The sequence below is a fragment of the Silene latifolia genome, chromosome 1, assembly GCF_048544455.1.
Source record: "Silene latifolia isolate original U9 population chromosome 1, ASM4854445v1, whole genome shotgun sequence".
NCBI lineage: Eukaryota > Viridiplantae > Streptophyta > Magnoliopsida > Caryophyllales > Caryophyllaceae > Silene > Silene latifolia.
In genome coordinates this window covers 13441445-13461964 of record NC_133526.1, presented here as the reverse complement: position 1 = coordinate 13461964, position 20520 = coordinate 13441445, and the positions used below count along the sequence as shown (strand labels likewise).

Here is a 20520-nt window from a genome sequence, read left to right as displayed (position 1 = left end):
ATTTTCTAAATTTATTTTACCATTAATTATGAGAGTAAGTTTTGATTGTGGAATTTAAAATATAAGCTACTTCTTGAAGTTTTTTTATGTTTGTTAGGAATGTCATATGGAGTAAAAACTACACTAAAGGTGGCTTTTTGATTATATTGTATAGATAGATAGATAGATAGATAGATAGATAGATAGATAGATAGATAGATAGATAGATAGATAGATAGATAGATAGATAGATAGATAGATAGATAGATAGATAGATAGATAGATAGATAGATAGATAGATAGATAGATAGATTATGAAACTTATAGGTGAATTTGTAGCATCACTTTTCTAATTTTTTAATTAATCATATCATTCATTTAACAAACATATATAATTTAATAATAATAATAATAATAATAATAATAATAATAATAATAATAATAATAATAATAATAATAATAATGTCATATGTATGTAGTATTTAATAAACATATATAATTTAAGAATAATAATAATAATGTCACATTAATTTGCCATGTCACATGCCATGTCACAATTTAATTTGTCATGTCACATTTAATTTGCCGCGTCACAATTAATTTGTCATGTCACATTAACCTTTTAATTATATTTTGTAGATAATAAGATCGCTCCATACCCCGATGTATTGGACTCATTATTCCGTATTCGAATCGCGTTTTCATTTCATATGTATTATGAATTCGGTAACCTGAGTACACAATACCTTAAGTCCTTAAAGTTTCATTTTACTTTCTTTAGTTATGTTAATAATCATACTACTTCTTTTTAATTCATTTTAGGCACAAATTAAATTTGTCTTTTAAAATATTCATGCTTAGTGTGCGCGCACTTGAATTAAACACAAATATGCTATCAGCCTATTACATAATCACTCCTTATCTATTACACAGGGTTCGACGACCTTACATGAAAATAAGTGACAAATATGTTTTGATTTGAGATAAATCATATTTGAACAAATGATGGATAACGAAACAAGAATTGACTTAATGATGAATTTAATTAGATTAAATGAGCTTTTAGCTAGTTTTTTTTTCTTTTTTTTCTAAATAAGGCTAAGTTAATGTTATTACAAATAATACGTAAAATAAAAGTTAAACTTAATTTGTTATAGCCGAATAAAATCTAGTACAAATTCTTACTCGTACATCTTATCTTAAGTTGTTATAATTGCATGTTGCTACTACTTACGCAAAATGTAACTCTTATAGCAAAATACTCTTGTAATTTTCTTATATTTATATATGAATCACTTTATGTTGTCAACAATAAAAAATGAATGAGCGTCTCCGGTGTAATTCTTTATCATTTTGGAATTGAAATCATATTCCTTAATTAGTTAAGTGAATCTCAATGAAATTAAAAAAAATGGGACTTTTAATTTTTCATGATGTTGAGTTCTTCATTATTATTACAATTTAATTTTATGTAAAGCTCGTTGTAAATGCTAACTTTTAAATCACAGACATTTCAATAATTGTGATTACCCTACAAACTCTCTTAAAATATGCTAAAGTTTGCTTGAAAATCCATCTATGGCAATAGTACTTTAACCACATACATACCAAAATATAAGGATCATAACTTAAATTAGCAGAGGCATTGTGTGGTTGTATTATTTTAGAGGACAATATATATATATATATGTTCAGTCACATCTCAGCAAATCTCATCATTATTGAATAAGATTAAAATAACAAGGGTAAAACCCACCCAATAAAAAAAACAAATAAAATAAAAGTATTCCGAAAAAATGTCGAGGTCTATTCTCCCAATATTTTTATCCGTTTTATACGTGTCTATCTCAGTTGTGAGATGTCAGACCGTATTTGACATAACAAAATTCGGTGCAAAGGCTAATGCAGATGCGACAGAGGTAAGTTTTAATATCAGCGTATAAAAATTTATTAACCACACACACAAAATACTTTAAAGTTACACAAATAGTGGACAAAAATTATTATATCTTCTCATTATTGTCTATTCGTTTTTTATAATTTTTATTTTTGGGAAGTTCATTATTATTAGTTTACTACTAAATTGTTAACACTTGTTATCTGTATAAATATTTGATCATTATTTTAGTGTTGAAATCACCATGTAGAAATATTAACTCGTACTATAAATAGATTATTATTTATTTATTTTGTGATTGATTTTAAGGTTTTCTTTTTAATGTATTTGGTCTTTACATTTTATAATAAACTATTAAGACGCTAATAAATTGGCATATTGATAGGCAATGATGAAAGTATGGAAGGAAGCATGTGCATCAACAACACCATCAAAAATAGTAGTACCAGCAGGAACTTACTTGATGAACTCAATTAATCTTGCTGGCCCATGCAAAGGCCAAATTACAATCGAGCTTGCAGGTAACTTCAAGGCTCCTGCTGACCCAAGCCAGATGAAAGACAAATCCACTTGGGTTAAACTCGAGCATGTCGATGGGCTCACCGTGAATGGCCTTAAGGGCGGTGGCTCTTTCGATGGTCAAGGCCAAATCGCTTGGAAGCAGAACGAATGTGCTAAAACTGGCACTTGTGATGAACTTCCTTACGTACGTCTTCTTTAATAAACATATTATACCCTTATAAGACGGTCGCAATTTGGTGTCAAGTTCGTATAACTATTTGTTTTTGTATCCAACAATGCAGAACTTTAGGTTCAACTTCCTAAACAACTGTAAGATTAGTGGTATCAAATCCATCAACAGCAAGTTGTACCACATGGGAGTTTTGGGGTGCAAGAATGTGACACTCTATGACACCACTATCGAAGCTCCAGCTAACAGCCTTAACACGGACGGTATCCACATTGGACGGTCTGAAGGTATAAACGTGATCCTTGCCAAGATCGGGACAGGGGATGACTGTGTGTCCATGGGAGATGGTGCGAAGCAAATCCACGTTGAGTCGGTTACCTGCGGTCCAGGACACGGTATTAGCATTGGAAGCCTTGGAAGGTACCCAAATGAGGCTCCTGTCACTGGTGTCACTATCAAGAACTGCAAAATCAGCAACACTGATAATGGTGTTAGAATCAAGTCTTGGCTTGCTTCTTACGAAGCTGTCGCATCAGACTTACATTTTGAGGATATCACTGTCGAAAATGTTGGAAACCCTATTCTTGTTGATCAAGAGTATTGCCCTTACGGCCACTGCAAAGCAAAGGTAAGCCGTATATACTCTACATTCGTACTTTAAGGTTGTTGATAATGTCTTCTAGATGTTGATCTAATATATATGTTTTTCTAAATTCAGACGCCTTCAAAGGTTAAGATCAGCAACATTAGTTTCAAGAATGTGAGAGGAACAACAAGTACAAAAGAGGCGGTGAAGCTATTGTGTAGCAGTGGATCACCCTGTGACAAGGTAGAACTCGCGGATATCGACTTGACATTTAAGGGTGGCGCGGCCGTCTCAATGTGCAAGAATGTGAAGCCAATCACAAGTGGCAAGCAAAACCCTGTGGCTTGTAGTACACCTGCTCCTGCTGGTCCTTAGAATTTTCATTAGTTTATAATTATCATTGATTTAAATATATAACTAGGTTAAAGCCCGTGCGTTGTACGAGTTAATCAACTTAATTACAATGAAAAAAATTATTATAAGGCTTTAATTTTTACATATAATTATTTGTTTACATATGATTATAATATTTCTTTCAATGAAAATAGAAGATAAATAAATACACACCCACCGTTTATTATTTATACAAAAAAACAAATAATAAATAAATTTCGCTATGTAGAGATAATAATAGAAACTCTAATAAGAGACCTTTAAGACAATACTTAAAAGACTCAAAAGATTTTAGGTTGTTGACACGTAAGTTCAAACATGACTCATATTTATAATCATAGGAATATAGGATCACCCCAATTCGACTTTTTATACTTTATATATTAACCATATCTATATTATTTTTCAATGTGGAACAAATAATATACCAAGAAATACACCATATTTTTCATACTTAATACTATACTATACTATGTTCGTACGCTTTTGTTTTCTATTTTTTATCATAATTAAAATACGTGCAAATAATAAGAAATGTATACTCTAATGGTAGCATCTTTTTTACCACGAATCTAGTTATATAATTTCCATAACTTTTATTTTTTTACGATACTTTTTTTGTCAAATGAAATGTATAAGTGTTTATATAAAAATTATAAACATAACTTAAATATAATATAGGAAATGTGTATTATAATAAATAAAACATTCTCCACGTTATTTTTTATATCATATTGTAAGAGCTCTCTAAGACAATACTTGAGAGACTCAAAATATTTTGGGTTGATACCTAAGTTTCAAGGATGCATTCTATTTATAATCATAAGATCACCCACCTTATGCTAATCTTTCGATGTGAGACAATTCTATTATTTATACGTTCAATTTAGGATATATAACATACAAAGAAGTATACCATCTGTAATATGTGCAAATAATACAAACCTATACTTTAATGATAACAATTTTTACCATGAACTCAATTATATTATTTTCATATTTTTTTTTATTAATATCATAAGATCACCCACCTAACTTATGCAATTATTGATCTTTGGAAATATAGAAGTAAGTATTTTCACTAATCTATTGTATTACATTTTTTTTTCCTAACACGAATTTTAATATGAAATGGAGGAATCAATAAAATGTATAAATAAATGTAAAATGCTTTTATTTTTCTGGTGCGATTTCAATAAATGGTTAAAATAACGTTGTGTTTTAGTCTTACTCAAATGTTATGAGGCATAATAATTACCTATATTTGAAAGTTAAAAAGTTTTAGTTCTACTACTCCGTATTTATTAAAGTAAAAAGCTAATTATTGATTTGTTTGTGTATTCACGATCTTTTTATATAACACCTGATTTTATTATATTTTATAATTTTTCTATTGTAGTGTAGAGATTATCATTATTTATGACAAATTAATAACCAATTTACGTATATTTAACACCATTTTATTTTAAGTTGTGAGTTTGACATAAATGAAGTTATTTATACTATCGATTGTCTTAAAATAGTCATATTATAATATTATTAATATGTAATCGCCTTTATAATTATTTACATGATTAATATTTGTATGTTATTATTGTAACTGAGGCGTGCCGTTAATACAAACTTTTATAAGAGCTATCTAAGACAGTACTTGAGAGACTTAAAATATATAAGAGCTCTCTAAGACAATACTTGAGAGACTCAAAATATTTTGGGTTGATAAGTAAGTTTCAAGGATAAATCCTATTTATAATCAATTAATCATGAGCAGTGGTGGAGCTGGGGTGGGGTGGGAGGCTAACAGGAGCGGTCGCCAGCGCTGGCGAAAAAATAATTTTTTTTTATAGTAGGTTAAGTATTGAAAGGAAAAAAATTGAAAAAAAATACTATAAAAAAATTATCTATTAAATTATTCTTTCCAAATAATCTTATAACTTATATAACAAATAATGAAAACTTCCAAAAATTGAAAATTACCTATTACCTATTCTAGTTATACACTATAAAATTATAAAAGGAGGAAGTCACATAAACACAAACTCCCACTACCCTACCCCAATTGCCGATTAACGTCAAACGCATCAGCCATCAAGCATGCTATGATGCCATTAGCATTTAGCAACTAATAAATCAATAAGTAATGATTATATCTTAATCTATAAAATATTATTAAAAGGCTAGCTTAAAAAAGTCACGTAGACAATGCTACATGGGATGAAAAAAAGCCACGTTCACAATAACAATGTGACTTGACAAACTAATATGACATTGATTATCCAATTTATTATTATATTGCATTAATTTAATTCACTTATTTCCTTTAAAAATCCATCTATATTCCATTAGCTTTAAATTTAATAAACTAAAAAAAAAACTACAATAAAAAACTACGCATTAACTATAAGTTAATAATTTCAAGATATTTCATATGGAGCAGTATTATATGTATTCCAAATAAAAAAAATTGAATACATAAGAAATTAAGAACGAAGAAAAATAAATGAAGTTGAAAAAAAAATTGTATTGTCACTAATGATAGGCTTATCGTGTACCTATGCAAAGATAAATACCCTAAACAACAAATGAATGTAGAAATAGGGGTCGAACACAAGGAAACGAGAATTATGTTGTGAAATGCTAGCTATGGGAAGATTTCTATCAAGATCGATTTCGTTTATGATTTGGTTTGTTTGTTTGATGACTAATAAAAACTATGGTGTAAAATGTATAATTAAAAGGGAGTCTAAGGGGGTCGGGTCACACATGCAAGGGTGAATATATAATCATGATAAAAACCGGTACTAATAACATTGTCAATTGCTTAGGCTTAAAGATACCCACCTTACGACATTAGTATTAACCATAAACCGGGTCCTAGAGAAACTTTCGTCCATGACTAAGTCGTCCTACTACACATGCTTTGTCTAATTCGATTCCATGCCTCTCGACTTATAGAATGAATGAACAAACTTAATCTATGAATAAGGCCTTAAACAAGGATTAAACATTATGGTGCAAACATGTGATAGAAACAATTGAACAATATTATTATTAACCTATTTTAACATGCTACATATTTGATTTTGCATGGCTCCCCTAGCCCTTAGACTTGGAAATTTAGCTACTCATGTTGGAATGTAAATTGCAAACTATATTATAAGAAATGCTAAGCATGATTATATGATCTAAATAAATTAGGTGATATAACATGTATAAGAAATAAAACTAATACAATATAAATAAAGCACTTAATTATAAACTAAGTATAAACTAAATAGATATGTAAAATTATAAACTAGAAATATAAATACCTTAAAAGAGATGAACTTATATGGAAGAACAAATAGAACCAAAAGTTTGAAATATGATAAAGACTAAATGTTTGAGAACTACAAAATTGATAATATTGTAAACTAAGGATGAAAACTATTGAGAAATTTATATTGCTTAAGGCTATGAAGAACAAAATGAGCCGTAAAAATTGGATGCCTTAGCTATGAAATGTCTCTCCTATTTATAGGAGAGGGAAAAGAAACGTAAGTGAACAAGAAACAGCCAACCCCGATCGGGGCCGTAGTCCTCCGGGTAATTTCTCTTAATTCCTCACTTAATTGCTTGAGGAATCCAAAGTTCATGTTTAATTGCCCTTAATGCACCCGGGTAAATGCTTACTTTATCATTCTCTAGAGCTTCCAAAGAGCATCCTACGCATGTAAGAATCATATGCTTCCCATTTTAACTTGGACTTTGAAGTTGGGCTTGACTTTGGTTGTTGACAACATTTGAATTATACATATTGATCCACCAATTTCTTCATGCAAACCCATGCCAAGACTCCATGCTAGTCCAATACTTGATTTCATTTAGCCATTGTACTCTAGTAGCTCATCTTGTAGTATTTTAGCTCCAAAAAGCTTAAATATCCTACAAAACATGTTAAGACAAGCAAATACACTAGAACAACAAATATTAGCTCATAACACTATGATAAGTGCTAAATAACAAATAAAATGGAGCTAATATAGGGGATGAAAGTATATAAAATATGCACTTATCAACTAATTCACTATTGTTTTTTAAAGGCATTAATTCTCTATTGTTGTTACTATAACTTTGTTGTATATAGAAGATGTTTTACAGTACTAATTAATCGACAAATGAGTATTAAAAATCATATAAAATATTTTCTTAGGAAAATATAAAATATATGAAAAAGAAAATATTTACTTAATTTAAGTAATTTACAAACAAATTCTGTAAATACTTAAGTGAAATTAAACACTAATAATAGAATTTTAAAAGGATAGTAATAAAATTATTCCACGTAAAGGATAAGGTTTTGAAAAATATAAAATACATGGAAAAGAAAATATTTATTTAATTTAAGTAATTTACAAACAAATTCTGTAAATACTAAAATAAATCTATACAATATAGTTAAAAGGTTAAAATAGTGGACAAATTTAATTAAAAGAGAGGAGAGAGAAGCTAAAGAGAAGATTCTCTCAACTGTGGAATCGTTACGATCAACCGCCATTGTTACAACTCTTCCAAAGCTTCCATGGCTCGCGGGAGGGGTCGCCCTCCAAAAGGGAGACCACCAATCGACTCCTCTACTTCTTCCGCATCTTCTGGTACCATTTCTTTACTAAATTCGATGTTGGCAATCAACTAGAGGAAACCCAGACTCTCCTCACCTAGACAGTACCGATTTTACTGAATAGTTTACTTGTGGATGCTGTTCATTCTGCTGGTATACACTCTAATTCTATGTCTAATGCTTCTACACATGTTCTTAGCACATCTACTTCCCCAATTATACCAATTTCGGCTGAAGTGTTGAGCGAGTAGTGATGTTCCCCTTGCCCATGTGCAGTCTGCTGCTTCCCCCACTGCAATTCTTGTACCTCTTGTTTATCTCGAGAACACGAGTGATGCAGAGATTGCACCAAAATGGTCTGATGTTGCTAAGCTAAAAACTCAACTTGGTATGCACCTCTATTACCATGAACAGAGTAAAACAGCTTCTAAAATTGATGTGGAACTTGATGATATTGTTGATGAATTGAAATTATGGAAGTTCACTCTTATGGGTCACTTGTTGGGATCAAAACCAAACTTAAAACAAGTCTCTGAGTTTGTTAGCAAAAATTGGAGTCACATTGCATCACCTGTAATGCAGTTCTTTAGGAAGGGTTGGTTTAGCTTCAGGTCCAGCAGTGAGGAGGACATGAACAATGTTCTTAAGGAGGGTCCTTAGAAAATGGGCTCATACTCCCTAATCCTAAAGCAATAACATCTTAGTTTTTCCTTTGAAATGGAGAAAGTCTCAGTTGTTCCAATTTGGGTTTTATTCCCTGGCCTTGACATATATCTATGGTCCAGTGCTGTGTTGAGCAAGATGTCAAGCAAGATTGGTAGACCTATGTTTGCTGACATCCCAACCACTAATAAGGACAAATTATCCTTTGCTAGGGTCATGATTGAGGTGGACATCTCTACTAATCCTCCCCTTGAAATCTCCCTCAATACTCTCTTTGGCCCCTATACTCAGAGGGTAGAGTATGAGTGGATTCCTCACTACTGCTCTAGTTGTGGGAAAATGGGTCATCTCAAGCAATCTTGCAAGAAAAATAAACCCACTGTCTCTCAGAAAAAGTCAGGGGTCAAATATATTCAGAAGAATACTCCTTGTGTGCTAGGTGGTACCTCAGGTTCAAATGTAGTTGCTCCTGAATTTGTGCCTATTGAGAAGAGCTCAGAATGCTTGCTAGACTCTTCTAATATGGTTGCTAATTTAGAATCCTCTTCACTGAAGGCTGAAATGCATCAAGAATGCGCCAAGATGGACCAGTTGTCCCAACCTCAAATAGCCTTGAAGAGAGGTTGTTCAACTGAGTCAGATTATGTTATCACTGTTTTTTCTCAGAATGCCTTCAGTTCCTTAGCTACTCCAACGAAGGGGAAATAATCCCAAATCTGGTTTCAGAAGAGCTTATGCAGGTTTCTAAGGAAACTATCCCTTATGTGCTAGGTGGTACCTTAGCACCAATAGTTGATGATACTCAGCCTGTACCCATTGAGGGGAGCTCAATACTAGGTTCCCCTAATGTGGATACTAAGTTGGAGTCTCCTCTGCTGAATGATGAAAAGCATCAAGAATGCACCAAGAAGGACCAGTTCAGCCAGCCTCAAATAGCCTTGAAGAGAGGTTGCTCAACTGAGTTAGAGAATATCATCATTGTTCCTATCAATGATGTTTTCACTCCTTTGGCTGCCCCGGATAATTTGGAATCTGATTTACAGCATAAGGGCAATCACTTGGTAGGGGATCTACCTGATATACCTTCTAAATGATATTGCCACTTGGAATATCAGAGGCTTTAACAAGCCTATCAAGCATAGTGAGGTTAATCTATTTCTTAAAGAGAATAAAGTGGATGTTCTGGGGCTCCTTGAAACCAAGGTGAAAAGTACTAAATCTAAAGTTATCCTTAGGACTAAATTCAAAAGATATTAATGCTTTTTGTAACTACAATAAGAACTATAATGGTAGGATCTGGGTGTTCTGGAACCCAGTTACTACTAAAGTGGATATAATGCATGAGACTGCTCAGGTGGTCCATTGCAAAGTGAAACATCTCCTCATTGGCAAGGAGTTCTTTTTATCTGTGGTCTATGGTAGTAACAATGCTATGAAACGGCTGGAATTTTGGGATTCCTTGCTTCTTTTTTCTAGCCAGGTGGAGCAATGGACAACAATGGGGGATTTTAATGCTGTAAGACATGTCCATGAGAAAATCAGTACTACTCTTGTTCTTGCTGAGCTCATGGATTTCAACTTCTGTCTTCTTAGATGTGGTCTGGATGATATGAGTGGAACTGGGAATGACTTTACCTGGTTTAACAAGCAGGACGTCTCTACTAGGGTCTATTCAAAATTGGATAGAATTCTAGTCAATGACAGATGGCTGCAAGCTTACTCAAAAACTACTGCTCATTTTCTTGATCCTGGTATCTCAGATCATTGTCCTGCAATGCTTACCTTTCATGACAATGACATGCCTAAGAAACAGTTTAAATATCTTAATTGTTGGGCTGAGCATCCTAAGTTTCATCAGATTGTGGCTGAGGCTGGGAATGGTACTCATATTGGGAATTCTATGTTTAGACTTATGAGTAAGCTCAGAGAAGTTAAGAAAGCACTCAGATGTCTGCACTCAGAACATTATGCTAACATTGCGGATAAAATTAAAGATAAGAAGGAGGAATTATCTCAGTGTTTCAGAAACTTAAGGCAAGATCCTACAAATGTGCAATTTATAAACAAAGAGAAGGAGGTATCTAAGGAGTTCTGGAATCTTAAGGATATTGAACTTCAGATGCTTTCTCAGAGGGCAAAGCTGCATAATATTAAACACAATGATACCTATTCTAAATACTTCTTTAACAAAATTAAAGAGAGGCAGCAACATCAAATGATTGGAGACATTAAGGACCATAATGGTATCTCTCACTCTGGCATGCAAGGTGTAGGTGAAGCTTTTTTTGAGTATTATAAACAACTCCTTGGTAATTCTGCTCAGGTGTCTCCCATTGACCCTGATGTGATTTCAGTTGGGGCTTGTATTAATACTGATGATCATGCTGCACTCATTCAATCTGTTACTAGAGCTGAAATTAAGCAAGCACTTTTTGCTATTGATTCCAACAAAAGTCCAGACATTGATGGATTCTCTGCTGGGTTTTTCAAAAAAGCTTGGGACATTGTTGGGGATGATTTTTGCCTTGCTGTTGAGGATTTATTTAAAACTGGGTTCTTACCCAAGCAAGCTAATACAACTTTGGTCTCCCTTATTCTTAAGAAGCCTTTTCCTCAAATAGTCAAAGATATTAGGCCTATTTCTTGTTGTTCCACTATCTACAAAACCATAAGCAAAATCTTAACTGCTAGGCTTCAAAGAATTATTCCTACCATTGTTGGCCCTGAGCAGGCTGCTTTTGTACAAGGAAAAAGTTTATTTGAGAATGTGATGCTTACTCAAGGTTTGCTCAAAGGATATGGAAGGAAAAACATCACTCCTAGATGCATGCTTAAAGTTGATATCAGCGAAGCTTTTGACACTTTGTAATGGTCTTTTATTAACAATATGCTCTCTGAACTCAACTTTCCTCCTACATTCATTAAGTGGATCATGGCATGTGTTACAGGCTCTTGGTTTACTTTAAAAGTTAATGGAGCACATCATGGTTTCTTCAATGGGAAGAGTGGTGTGAGACAAGGAGACCCCTTATCTCCTTACTTGTTTGTGTTAAGTATGGAAATTTTATCTCGACAACTTAGAACAATGTGTCAACCTCCTAATGTTTCTTACCATCCAAAGTGTTCTAGGATAAAGCTTACTCATCTGGTATTTGCTGATGACCTAATGATCTTTACCAGGGGGGATTTACCTTCTGTGCAGCAAGCAGCTACTATCTTGAGCTCATTTTCCACCTGGTCTGGATTGACAGCTAGCCTGGAGAAAACTGAAGTTTATTTTGGTGGAGTTCTCCCTGCAGTTAGGGATCTTATTTTGAATGCTGTAGGGATTAAGAAGGGATCCTTTTCATTCAAATGACAAAGAAGATAATAATTAATAACAATTAAATTAAGATTAGTTAAACTTAATTTAACTTGATAAAATTTAAACTTAATCAAGCATAACTTGATTATGGATAACTTTAAAGTTATATGAACTTAACTTAACTAAAATTAACTTAGCTAAACTAAAATAGTTAACATGACTAAATTTAAGTAAAGTTAACTTGACTATAATTAAATTTTATTAAACTTAACATAACTTAGTTAGTTAGTTGATCTTATCTTGTTGTAACTAAATTAAAAATAACTAACTAAGATTAATTTGGCTTAACTTAATTTAACGTAACAATAACAACGATTATATTGAAAGTAGTAACGGGAACAATGAATGTATTTCATAATTTAGCTGACAAATTTCCACAACTTCAAAAAATATTATACAAAAATGTATCATAAGCGGTAAATAAATGAATTAGACAAGTAAGATTTTGATAAAAAAAAATAAAATATAAATATATGTAATTCAAACCGAATATCAAAACTACTCTTCATTAAACATAATAAAACTAATTAAAATAATGTTGTTATCAAATGGGTGGAAGGGATGTGTGGATTGATGATATGGCCTACTACTAATGGGTGAAATAAGATGGTGTGGATTGATAATGGGGTGGTCTATAAATGGGTGAAATGAGAAGGTGTGGATTGATAATTAAATCTAGCAATGTTAAATTAACTAAGGTTAATACTATTGGGCGAAAGGTGGAGGTGTGGATTAATGACGTGGTGGACTTCTAACGGAGGAAAGGCGGTGGCGCGAATTAATGACATGGCGAGCTTTATGTAGTGATACAATTTTTATGGGTATGATACGAGAGAATAATATATGATACTAATTTAATCAATATGATAACAAACAATTATCTGTATAACACTAATTAAATATAACTTAACATAAATAAACTTAATTGAGCCTAACTTCGGACTTTTACGATCCTACCATCGATCTTATACGATTATGTACGATCAATATGTTAGACTAAGTTGAACTGAATTAAGCTGATCAATACGAGAAGTAGTAGCAGGAGTTAGACTGAATGAACCTGAACTGAGCTCAACTAAATGAAGTTGAACTGAACCGAACCAAAATGACCTGAACTTAGGTTCAAAGAGTTTGATTAAGTTAATTACAAACTCATCTCTACATAAATTAACTCTTACTTTAGTTTACCTTTGTTGAGTTCAGTCCAATTCAACTTTATTAAGACTCTATGTTTTTGGATATAATTTCAGCTTATTTCGGTTTAGCTCAGTTCAGCTTCATTCAGTTGAGCTCAGTTCAGCTTCATTCAATTCAGTTCAGTCTAACTCATGCTACTAATTCTTCTATCGATCAACTTAGTTAAGTTAACTTTTGTAAATTCAAGAACAACCAAGTTCAATGTTGTTAAAACGCGATCTAGATCGTAAAATTGTACGTCTTATGATCCAAAAAGTGTAAAACGATATAAGTCAGGGTAGAATCGTTTTGGTGGAAAGATCTGGCAGACATTAGTAGGCAATTGGATCACCGAAGCAACCAAATTCAGCGTCTAAATTTCGTTTCTACCATGAACATTAACACGGTAACACCATCCCACAACCAATTCATCCACCAGATGTGGCCCCAAAACCCAAATCCACGCCCAATTCGAGCGGCTCAAAACCAACAACAGCTTTTTTATAATCAAGGATACCATATACGAATCGACAACGCCAAGATCGCGCACCAAACACCTCGCGCGACCAGTCCAAGTCGGGCTGCAACTCTAGCATCAACAAATAAACCAACCCCACCCTCGCTCTCTTTCGCCCACTTACTCCGCCACCATCTCACCAGTCCGTCGTTTTGCATGCACCAGTTTCCCACCACGAGTCCAGAAGTCAGGATGACATCATGTAGTAGAAGCAAGTTGCACTACACTATCCAAATTCCTCCTCCCCATTATTGTAAAAACTCACTCATGTGAGCCGTGCCTTTATGGTGAAGGCTATTCAACTTAATCAAATAACAAAACCAGCATATAGTCCAACTAATTACTCTAAATTCATCCTCCTACTTTCAATATCAAACTTTAAATTAATATAACCCACAATCTAATCAATACAATCAAATAATTATGAAATCAACCATTCATCCTCCCATCTCATACCACTATCACTTGAAACCACCCTTGATCGTATGCCGATGAAGTTCTGATGGTAACTCTTTAAATTATAGCAACAATTTTTGTAGATCTGGCTTTTAAATCTCGATTTTTGTCGTTGACGGTGATGTTATAGCGTCGTGCGCGTGCGTCGTCCGTGGTGGTTGATGATATCGCCGCGTATGAGTGTTGGCGATAATAACACGGCAGATGGAATGTGTGGGTTGCTACGAGTGCATGGTGAAGGTGGCGCTTAGGTGGTGGAGGAGGGTGACGTGGGTGGGAGAAGAAATGGGAGGAGAGGTAAGAATTGACATGAGGGAAAATTGTATATTACGTAAATTAATATTTAAAAATAATTAAAAGCATAAAAAAATTAATAAAAGTATTGGTAGAAAATTAAAAGATCATAAGAAAAAAAAATTACTATTCAACTTCTTAAATTTGAATTTGAAATTCAAAATATTTCAATTTTAGTACCAAAAATTACAATTGAAAAAGATTCTATATGGAGCCCACACCTTTACACGTGTCATGCTACTACAGTGCGTGTACAAAGGCTCTTGTACACCCCGTGTACATGTAACCTTTTCGGTCTAATATAGACTACTTATTGGTGAATCGCATATGTGACGGCTTATACTATAACAATTTTTTGAAACCAAACCCTGCAAATTGGAAACAAAAGAATTCAATTGCAGTGTTAAAAAGTTACCCACTTTCTTATTTAAGATGTATTAGTCAACAATTTACATTTTTCTTTTTCGATAAATAAACCAGTTGTGTGAACTATTACATTTTCTCCTTATTTCAAGTTATTTTTGGTTTTTTAATAATTATAAATTCATCCTTCTCCTTACCTTAATAATCCTCTATTTACTAAATGAACTAAATTTGAAACCCGTGGAAACCACGGGATTGTTAATAATTTATAGTTTTAATCGGCTTAAAGATTATGGAATATGGCTTATTTTCTGAACCAACAAATACTTAAGCGTTAGTTTAATTTCTCTTTATTTATTGAATGAATCAGAGTTTTTATACCTCTAATAATAGATGGGATTTTAAAGCCCCGCGTGGCAACTTCATAGTGCAAATAGTTTCATACTTGACCAACAAAATGTTGATCAAGGTAACATTTTAAAATTATTGTGTAGGTGTTGCAAGTACGTACTAAATTTTCAGTACCTAACAACGGCTATACTTCTTGTATATTACAACAATTTTATATTTCCTCAATTTCAATAAATTTTATATTCTTTAAAATTTTCTAATATATTTTAAAAATATGTAGAATACCCTGCAACATCAAATAATTAAAAATCAAATGTTTGTGTCCCAAATTATTCCGAGTTTGTTGTACGATTATATTTATGGAAAACAGAAAGGGTAAAGTAAAAGAATATAACTTTAGAATTTCGAACAATTATTAGTATAAATGAGCAAAATTAATTATGCATGTTATGAATGACACAAGTAACAAATATTTACGTATATACAATATGTTACATAGTTGCTTTTTGAAGAGTTTAGGATCCCGAAGTACCTAAGAGGAGGAGGGGGTGAATTAGGTACCTTTTAAAAATTTTAACTTAACTTAATTTATTAAGTTAGTTAAATGAAATGATATCTCAAATACTTAACACAACCTCTTTTAAATGAAGATTAAAAGAAGTGTCGTTGGTTATGATTAAGGCAACAGTGTAACAGACTGTAACTTGTTATCTTTGTATAAACTGTAAACAACAGATCAACGTGACAGTATAGTAGACCGTTTCTTTGAAGGTAATAAAACCGACAACCTAAAATTGCAGCGGAAAAAGAAAGAACGAAATAAGATCAACACAATCGGTTTTGAATTGGTTCGGCCTACACTCTATAGGCCTAAGTCCAATCTACTTCTCATTAATAATTTGATAACGTAATTAACTCTAATTAAAATTATTCTATTACAACGAGATTTCCCCACAATCTACTCTGATTGTGCTATTCAAGAAACTACTCCGTTTCTAAAGCTCATCTAATTCTCAAGTAGTTACAAGATCAAATGTCTCTAGTTTGTTCACTTAAGAACGGGAGAGACTCAATGTCGATCTAACTAAGAGAAAGAAGATATTGAGCTATGCCATACTAGACGAATGAACCATTTTGAGATTTATAAGAAATAAGAAAAGTTTGCAACTAAAAGTTTTAGACACTTGAAAATATTAAGAGTTTTTGAAAATGTTTTCTATCTTTTTCTCAGATTTTTGCAAAGTGAAGTGTGTTTTTTTCAAAGGAAGAAGCAATCCTTTTATAGATGAAAAGGAGGAATCTTTTACTAAAAAGAATTCAAGTTTGAAAGTCAATCCAAAGACAAGTAAGATGTGACAAAAGATTTCAGATTTGAACTTTTTTACTTGGACCAAAATGGTTATTAAGACAACTACAAGTGCACAAAATACCAATATCTCTCTCATCTCTCTAAATTTCTCGCCAAAAAAACCCAAAAAAACCCCAAAATTTACGTCTTGCTCCATCACTAGCCAGCCACCCCTCTACATCCCCCTATATTTATACCGCCTCTCCGGAGATGTGGCCACACTTTGGTCCGTCTCCGGAGGTCGATCATTCACTCCTTGCTTAAACTGATTATAGTTTGATTTCCGATTGTTTTTCTTCGGATGGTTTTTTTTCCTTGGTCAACGTCACCAATCAGTTTATAATTTCGTCTTCCCTTATCCGATCAGTCGAAGTTTGGTTTTTTGTTGTTCTTTGGTCTACTCCGTTGTCGGTGTCGTCACTTTTCTCGTTCACAGTGGTCTTGCTTGTCTTTGGTGGTCTTGCATGTCCCCTCCCCCGACTCCTTGTCCTGTCTCCGTTCTTTTGGATTTCATCCCAGAGGTGATCCCCTAATTTCCCCCACCTCTGGGCTGATTTTCTTGCTGTGTCGATGAGTATAGCTCATCCGTGTGCTGCTTGTTGTCCTATGTGATTTTGGGTCTGATATGGTGATCCCCCCACTTATCGGTCCTTTTTCGTTTACCAATAGTGTCGGTCAGTGTCGTCTCTTTCTTTGTTCTGTTTGCATGTTTAACTGTGGTCCTGGGAGGAGTCGGTTGGTGTTATGAGTGGCTTTGTTGCGTGTTTCCCACCTTTTGAGTTTTGCATGTCCTTGTGTCGGGTTCTGTTGTTTCGTTTAGGGCTTTGGGGTGTTCCGGGTTTTTTGTTGTCTTGTGCTTCGTGTTTCGACCTGGCCGGGACTGTTGTGGAGATTATGGTCCGATATTGTTGATTTGAGGGAGACTCTTTCATCTTTGTTTGACTCGGGTTCATCCTGTTTTGGTCCTTTTCGGTTTTATGTTTGACCTGTTGGTCCGACTTGGTGGTTTCAATATGGGACGGGTTGTAGTGTCAAGTTTGGTTGGTTGATTGTGGTGGTTACTTTCCTTTTATTTCATGACTTTAGTTATAAGTGTCCTATTTATTTTGTCTTTTTAATTTGCTTTTCCTTAATAAAGATTTCCTTGGGTAAGCGTTTTCTTTAAGGGTTTAGGGTGTCCTGTCCCTCTATCATTTGGATTTTGCTTCCGTCTTAGAATCATGATATGGATCCTCTCAGTCAAGTGTGGGTTGGTCCGTCGTAGGCCGGTGCCTTTTGGAGTCTGTGGAGGGAGTTTGGCTGTGGGGTTGTCCTTGTTCTCATCTATCTACATTCCGATTTTCGTAGTTTGTTGGTCTTACGATCCAAGGGTTCGATATCTAAGGTTTAAGAGAGTTATCTCCACCGATGGCAGACTTCATCGTCTTGCTTGTCACCCGGCGGTTTTTATGTATCAGCGATTTATGAAATTCAAGTGTGATGGTGAAGCTGGTTCAAATGCTCGCTATCAATATTCCGTTCTACTCCATGCTATCATAGTTTTATTAGTTTGTATTAATAATGTTGTTTTAGTTTTACACCATGGATGTATTATGGCCTCCGAGAGCCAGAACATCATGTAATACATCTTTTCATCTCTGGCAAAAAAAAAATAGTTAATAAGAAAAACAAGTTTTGAAAAAGTTTATTTCCTTTCCTTGCCAAGAGTCACACATGTGACTTGGACAAGAAAGGAAGGTTTTGAAAGTGCTTTCAAAAAATCAACCTTACAGCATTTAACTAATTTGGGCAAAGCTTACAAGTTACCAACTAATCCAATTATTTAGAATAGTTGGTTAGGATTCCTCACTAGCTTGTTCAACAATTTAAAAAGGTATCTTTGAAAAGCATGGTTCATCCCTCTAGGAAAGCAACAGTGGGCGACATTGTTGCCTTGGTATAGCAAACTCATTATTTTCTATCTCAATTATAATGACCTAAATTAAATAAAAGGCGGTCTTCATCCAACGATTCAATCGTCTTGAATCAACAAATCAACAAATCAACAATTCCTATTAAGTAAACTTAAGAGAAAACATTAGTAACATTTTTTTTTGAGGGGAAAGCCCGAAGGCCTTACTATATTAAATTGGAATAAAAAATAACAGCATTGTTCGTAATCGGAGGTAGGACATCCGACCACACTACTCTACCAACTACTGTAGGAAAAATATGAGCTAGAGAATGAGCAACCATGTTGTTGACTCGACTCGTGTGCGACCACAAAACCGACCCAAACGAATTACATAAACTGAGAATGTCATCTAACAATAACGAAAACATGCTTCTGCCTTTTGCTTTCCTCCTCAAAGCATCAATCACCGTCAGACAATCACTTTCCACGACGATCTTTATATGCCCACGTCCCGCTGCTTCGCTTAGCCCTTCGAACACCGCACTTGCTTCCGCTATATGAGGCTCCCACAAAAAGTCATGTACCACCGAGATGCCCCAAAGCACCTTGCCCCTATCATCTCGACAAACCAAGCCCACACTCACCCCCGCTCCATATTTCGATCCCGCATCAACATTGATCTTGACAAAGTCCACCGGAGGAACCTCCCAACCTTTCTTCTCAGCCGCATTTTCGCCAGGAGCACCCTCACCCCCACGCCGAACCCGTATAAAGCCACCTCCTTCCATCTCCTCAACCACATCCAAGACCCTCTTGATAATCGAAACCGGGTCCACCTCTCTAGCATCGAAGACCACCTTGTTACGGTGCTCCCACAAAGCCCAGCATCCCACCATAAACAAGACCTGCTCCCGACACCCAAACTCCCTCCACCTCGCTTCCACCCAATCCCGTATACCCACCCCATCACCCTCACCTTCACCCAACTCGAGGCCCTCCCGAACCCGTGTAGCTATAGCACAATCTCGGAACAGATGAATACTCGACTCATTAAAAGAATTACATAAAGAACAGAAAGCAGACTCACCTCGAACTCGGTTAGCTATATTTTCTCTTGTTGCCAAAGCCTCGCTGCACAGTTGCCAGAAGAAGAGCTTCACTCGGGGACAAACCAGGACTTTCCAGAGCCTATTCCATAATCATTTCTCCCTCTCCCAATTCGACACCCCACCCAACTCGAGCGCTATCCCCTCCCCTGCCAACCTTCGATAGGCCGACCTAACAGCGAAAATCCCATCCTTCTCCGCCACCCAGTACCACTCATCCACCGGTCTATTAGAACTCAGACGTATGTTTTAATACGGTCCCGTTCGAACGGTAGGAAAATAGTATTTAGCAAATTGTCATTCCAGCCATTACCATTCACCTCCATAAGCTCCGCCACTGTCATACTCCCTCGTCTGGGTACTCGTGGTGAAATAATGCACCCCGTTTGTGTCTCTGGCAACCACGCATCCCCCCAAACACTAGTCGATATTCCGTCCCCAATACGACGACGCCACCCACCTCGCAACATATCTCTCGCCTCAAGAATTCCCCTCCACGTGTAACTTGGATTAGTACCCAAAACAGCCGACATCATATTCCCCGTGAGGTAGTATTTAGCCCTCATCAGCCGCGCCCATAGACCGTCAGGTTCCGTCATTAAACGCCAAACTTGCTTACCCAACAGAGCCATATTAAACAAGTTGAAATCGCGAAAGCCCATACCACCCAAGCTCTTCGATTGACACAATTTTTTCCACGCAACCCAACTTATCCCTCTCTTACCATCCTCGAAGCCCCACCAAAACCGGGATATCAATACTCGAAGCTCATCACAAAAACTAGCAGGAATTTTGAAAATACTCATAACATAGGTAGGGAGTGAATTGGCCACGACCTTTAT

At 34.7% G+C, this 20520-nt stretch overlaps 3 protein-coding genes across 3 annotated transcripts; 2 read left to right on the top strand and 1 right to left on the bottom strand.

The window, feature by feature from the left end:
- Positions 1-1672: 1672 nt before the first annotated feature.
- On the top strand, positions 1673-3648 carry LOC141599243 (putative galacturan 1,4-alpha-galacturonidase SALK6). The gene is made up of 4 exons (XM_074419211.1): positions 1673-1898; positions 2262-2582; positions 2680-3195; positions 3286-3648. The coding sequence occupies exons 1-4, from the start codon at positions 1776-1778 to the stop codon at positions 3526-3528; spliced, it is 1203 nt and encodes a 400-aa protein (XP_074275312.1). The 5' UTR covers positions 1673-1775; the 3' UTR covers positions 3529-3648.
- Positions 3649-11741: 8093 nt separating this feature from the next.
- LOC141640809 (putative mitochondrial protein AtMg01250) lies at positions 11742-12167 on the top strand. Its single transcript, XM_074449493.1, has one exon. It carries the CDS (start codon positions 11742-11744, stop codon positions 12165-12167), a length of 426 nt encoding a protein of 141 aa, XP_074305594.1.
- Positions 12168-18796: 6629 nt separating this feature from the next.
- LOC141640801 (uncharacterized) lies at positions 18797-19468 on the bottom strand. Its single transcript, XM_074449484.1, has one exon. It carries the CDS (start codon positions 19466-19468, stop codon positions 18797-18799), a length of 672 nt encoding a protein of 223 aa, XP_074305585.1.
- Between the last annotated feature and the right edge of the window lie 1052 nt (positions 19469-20520).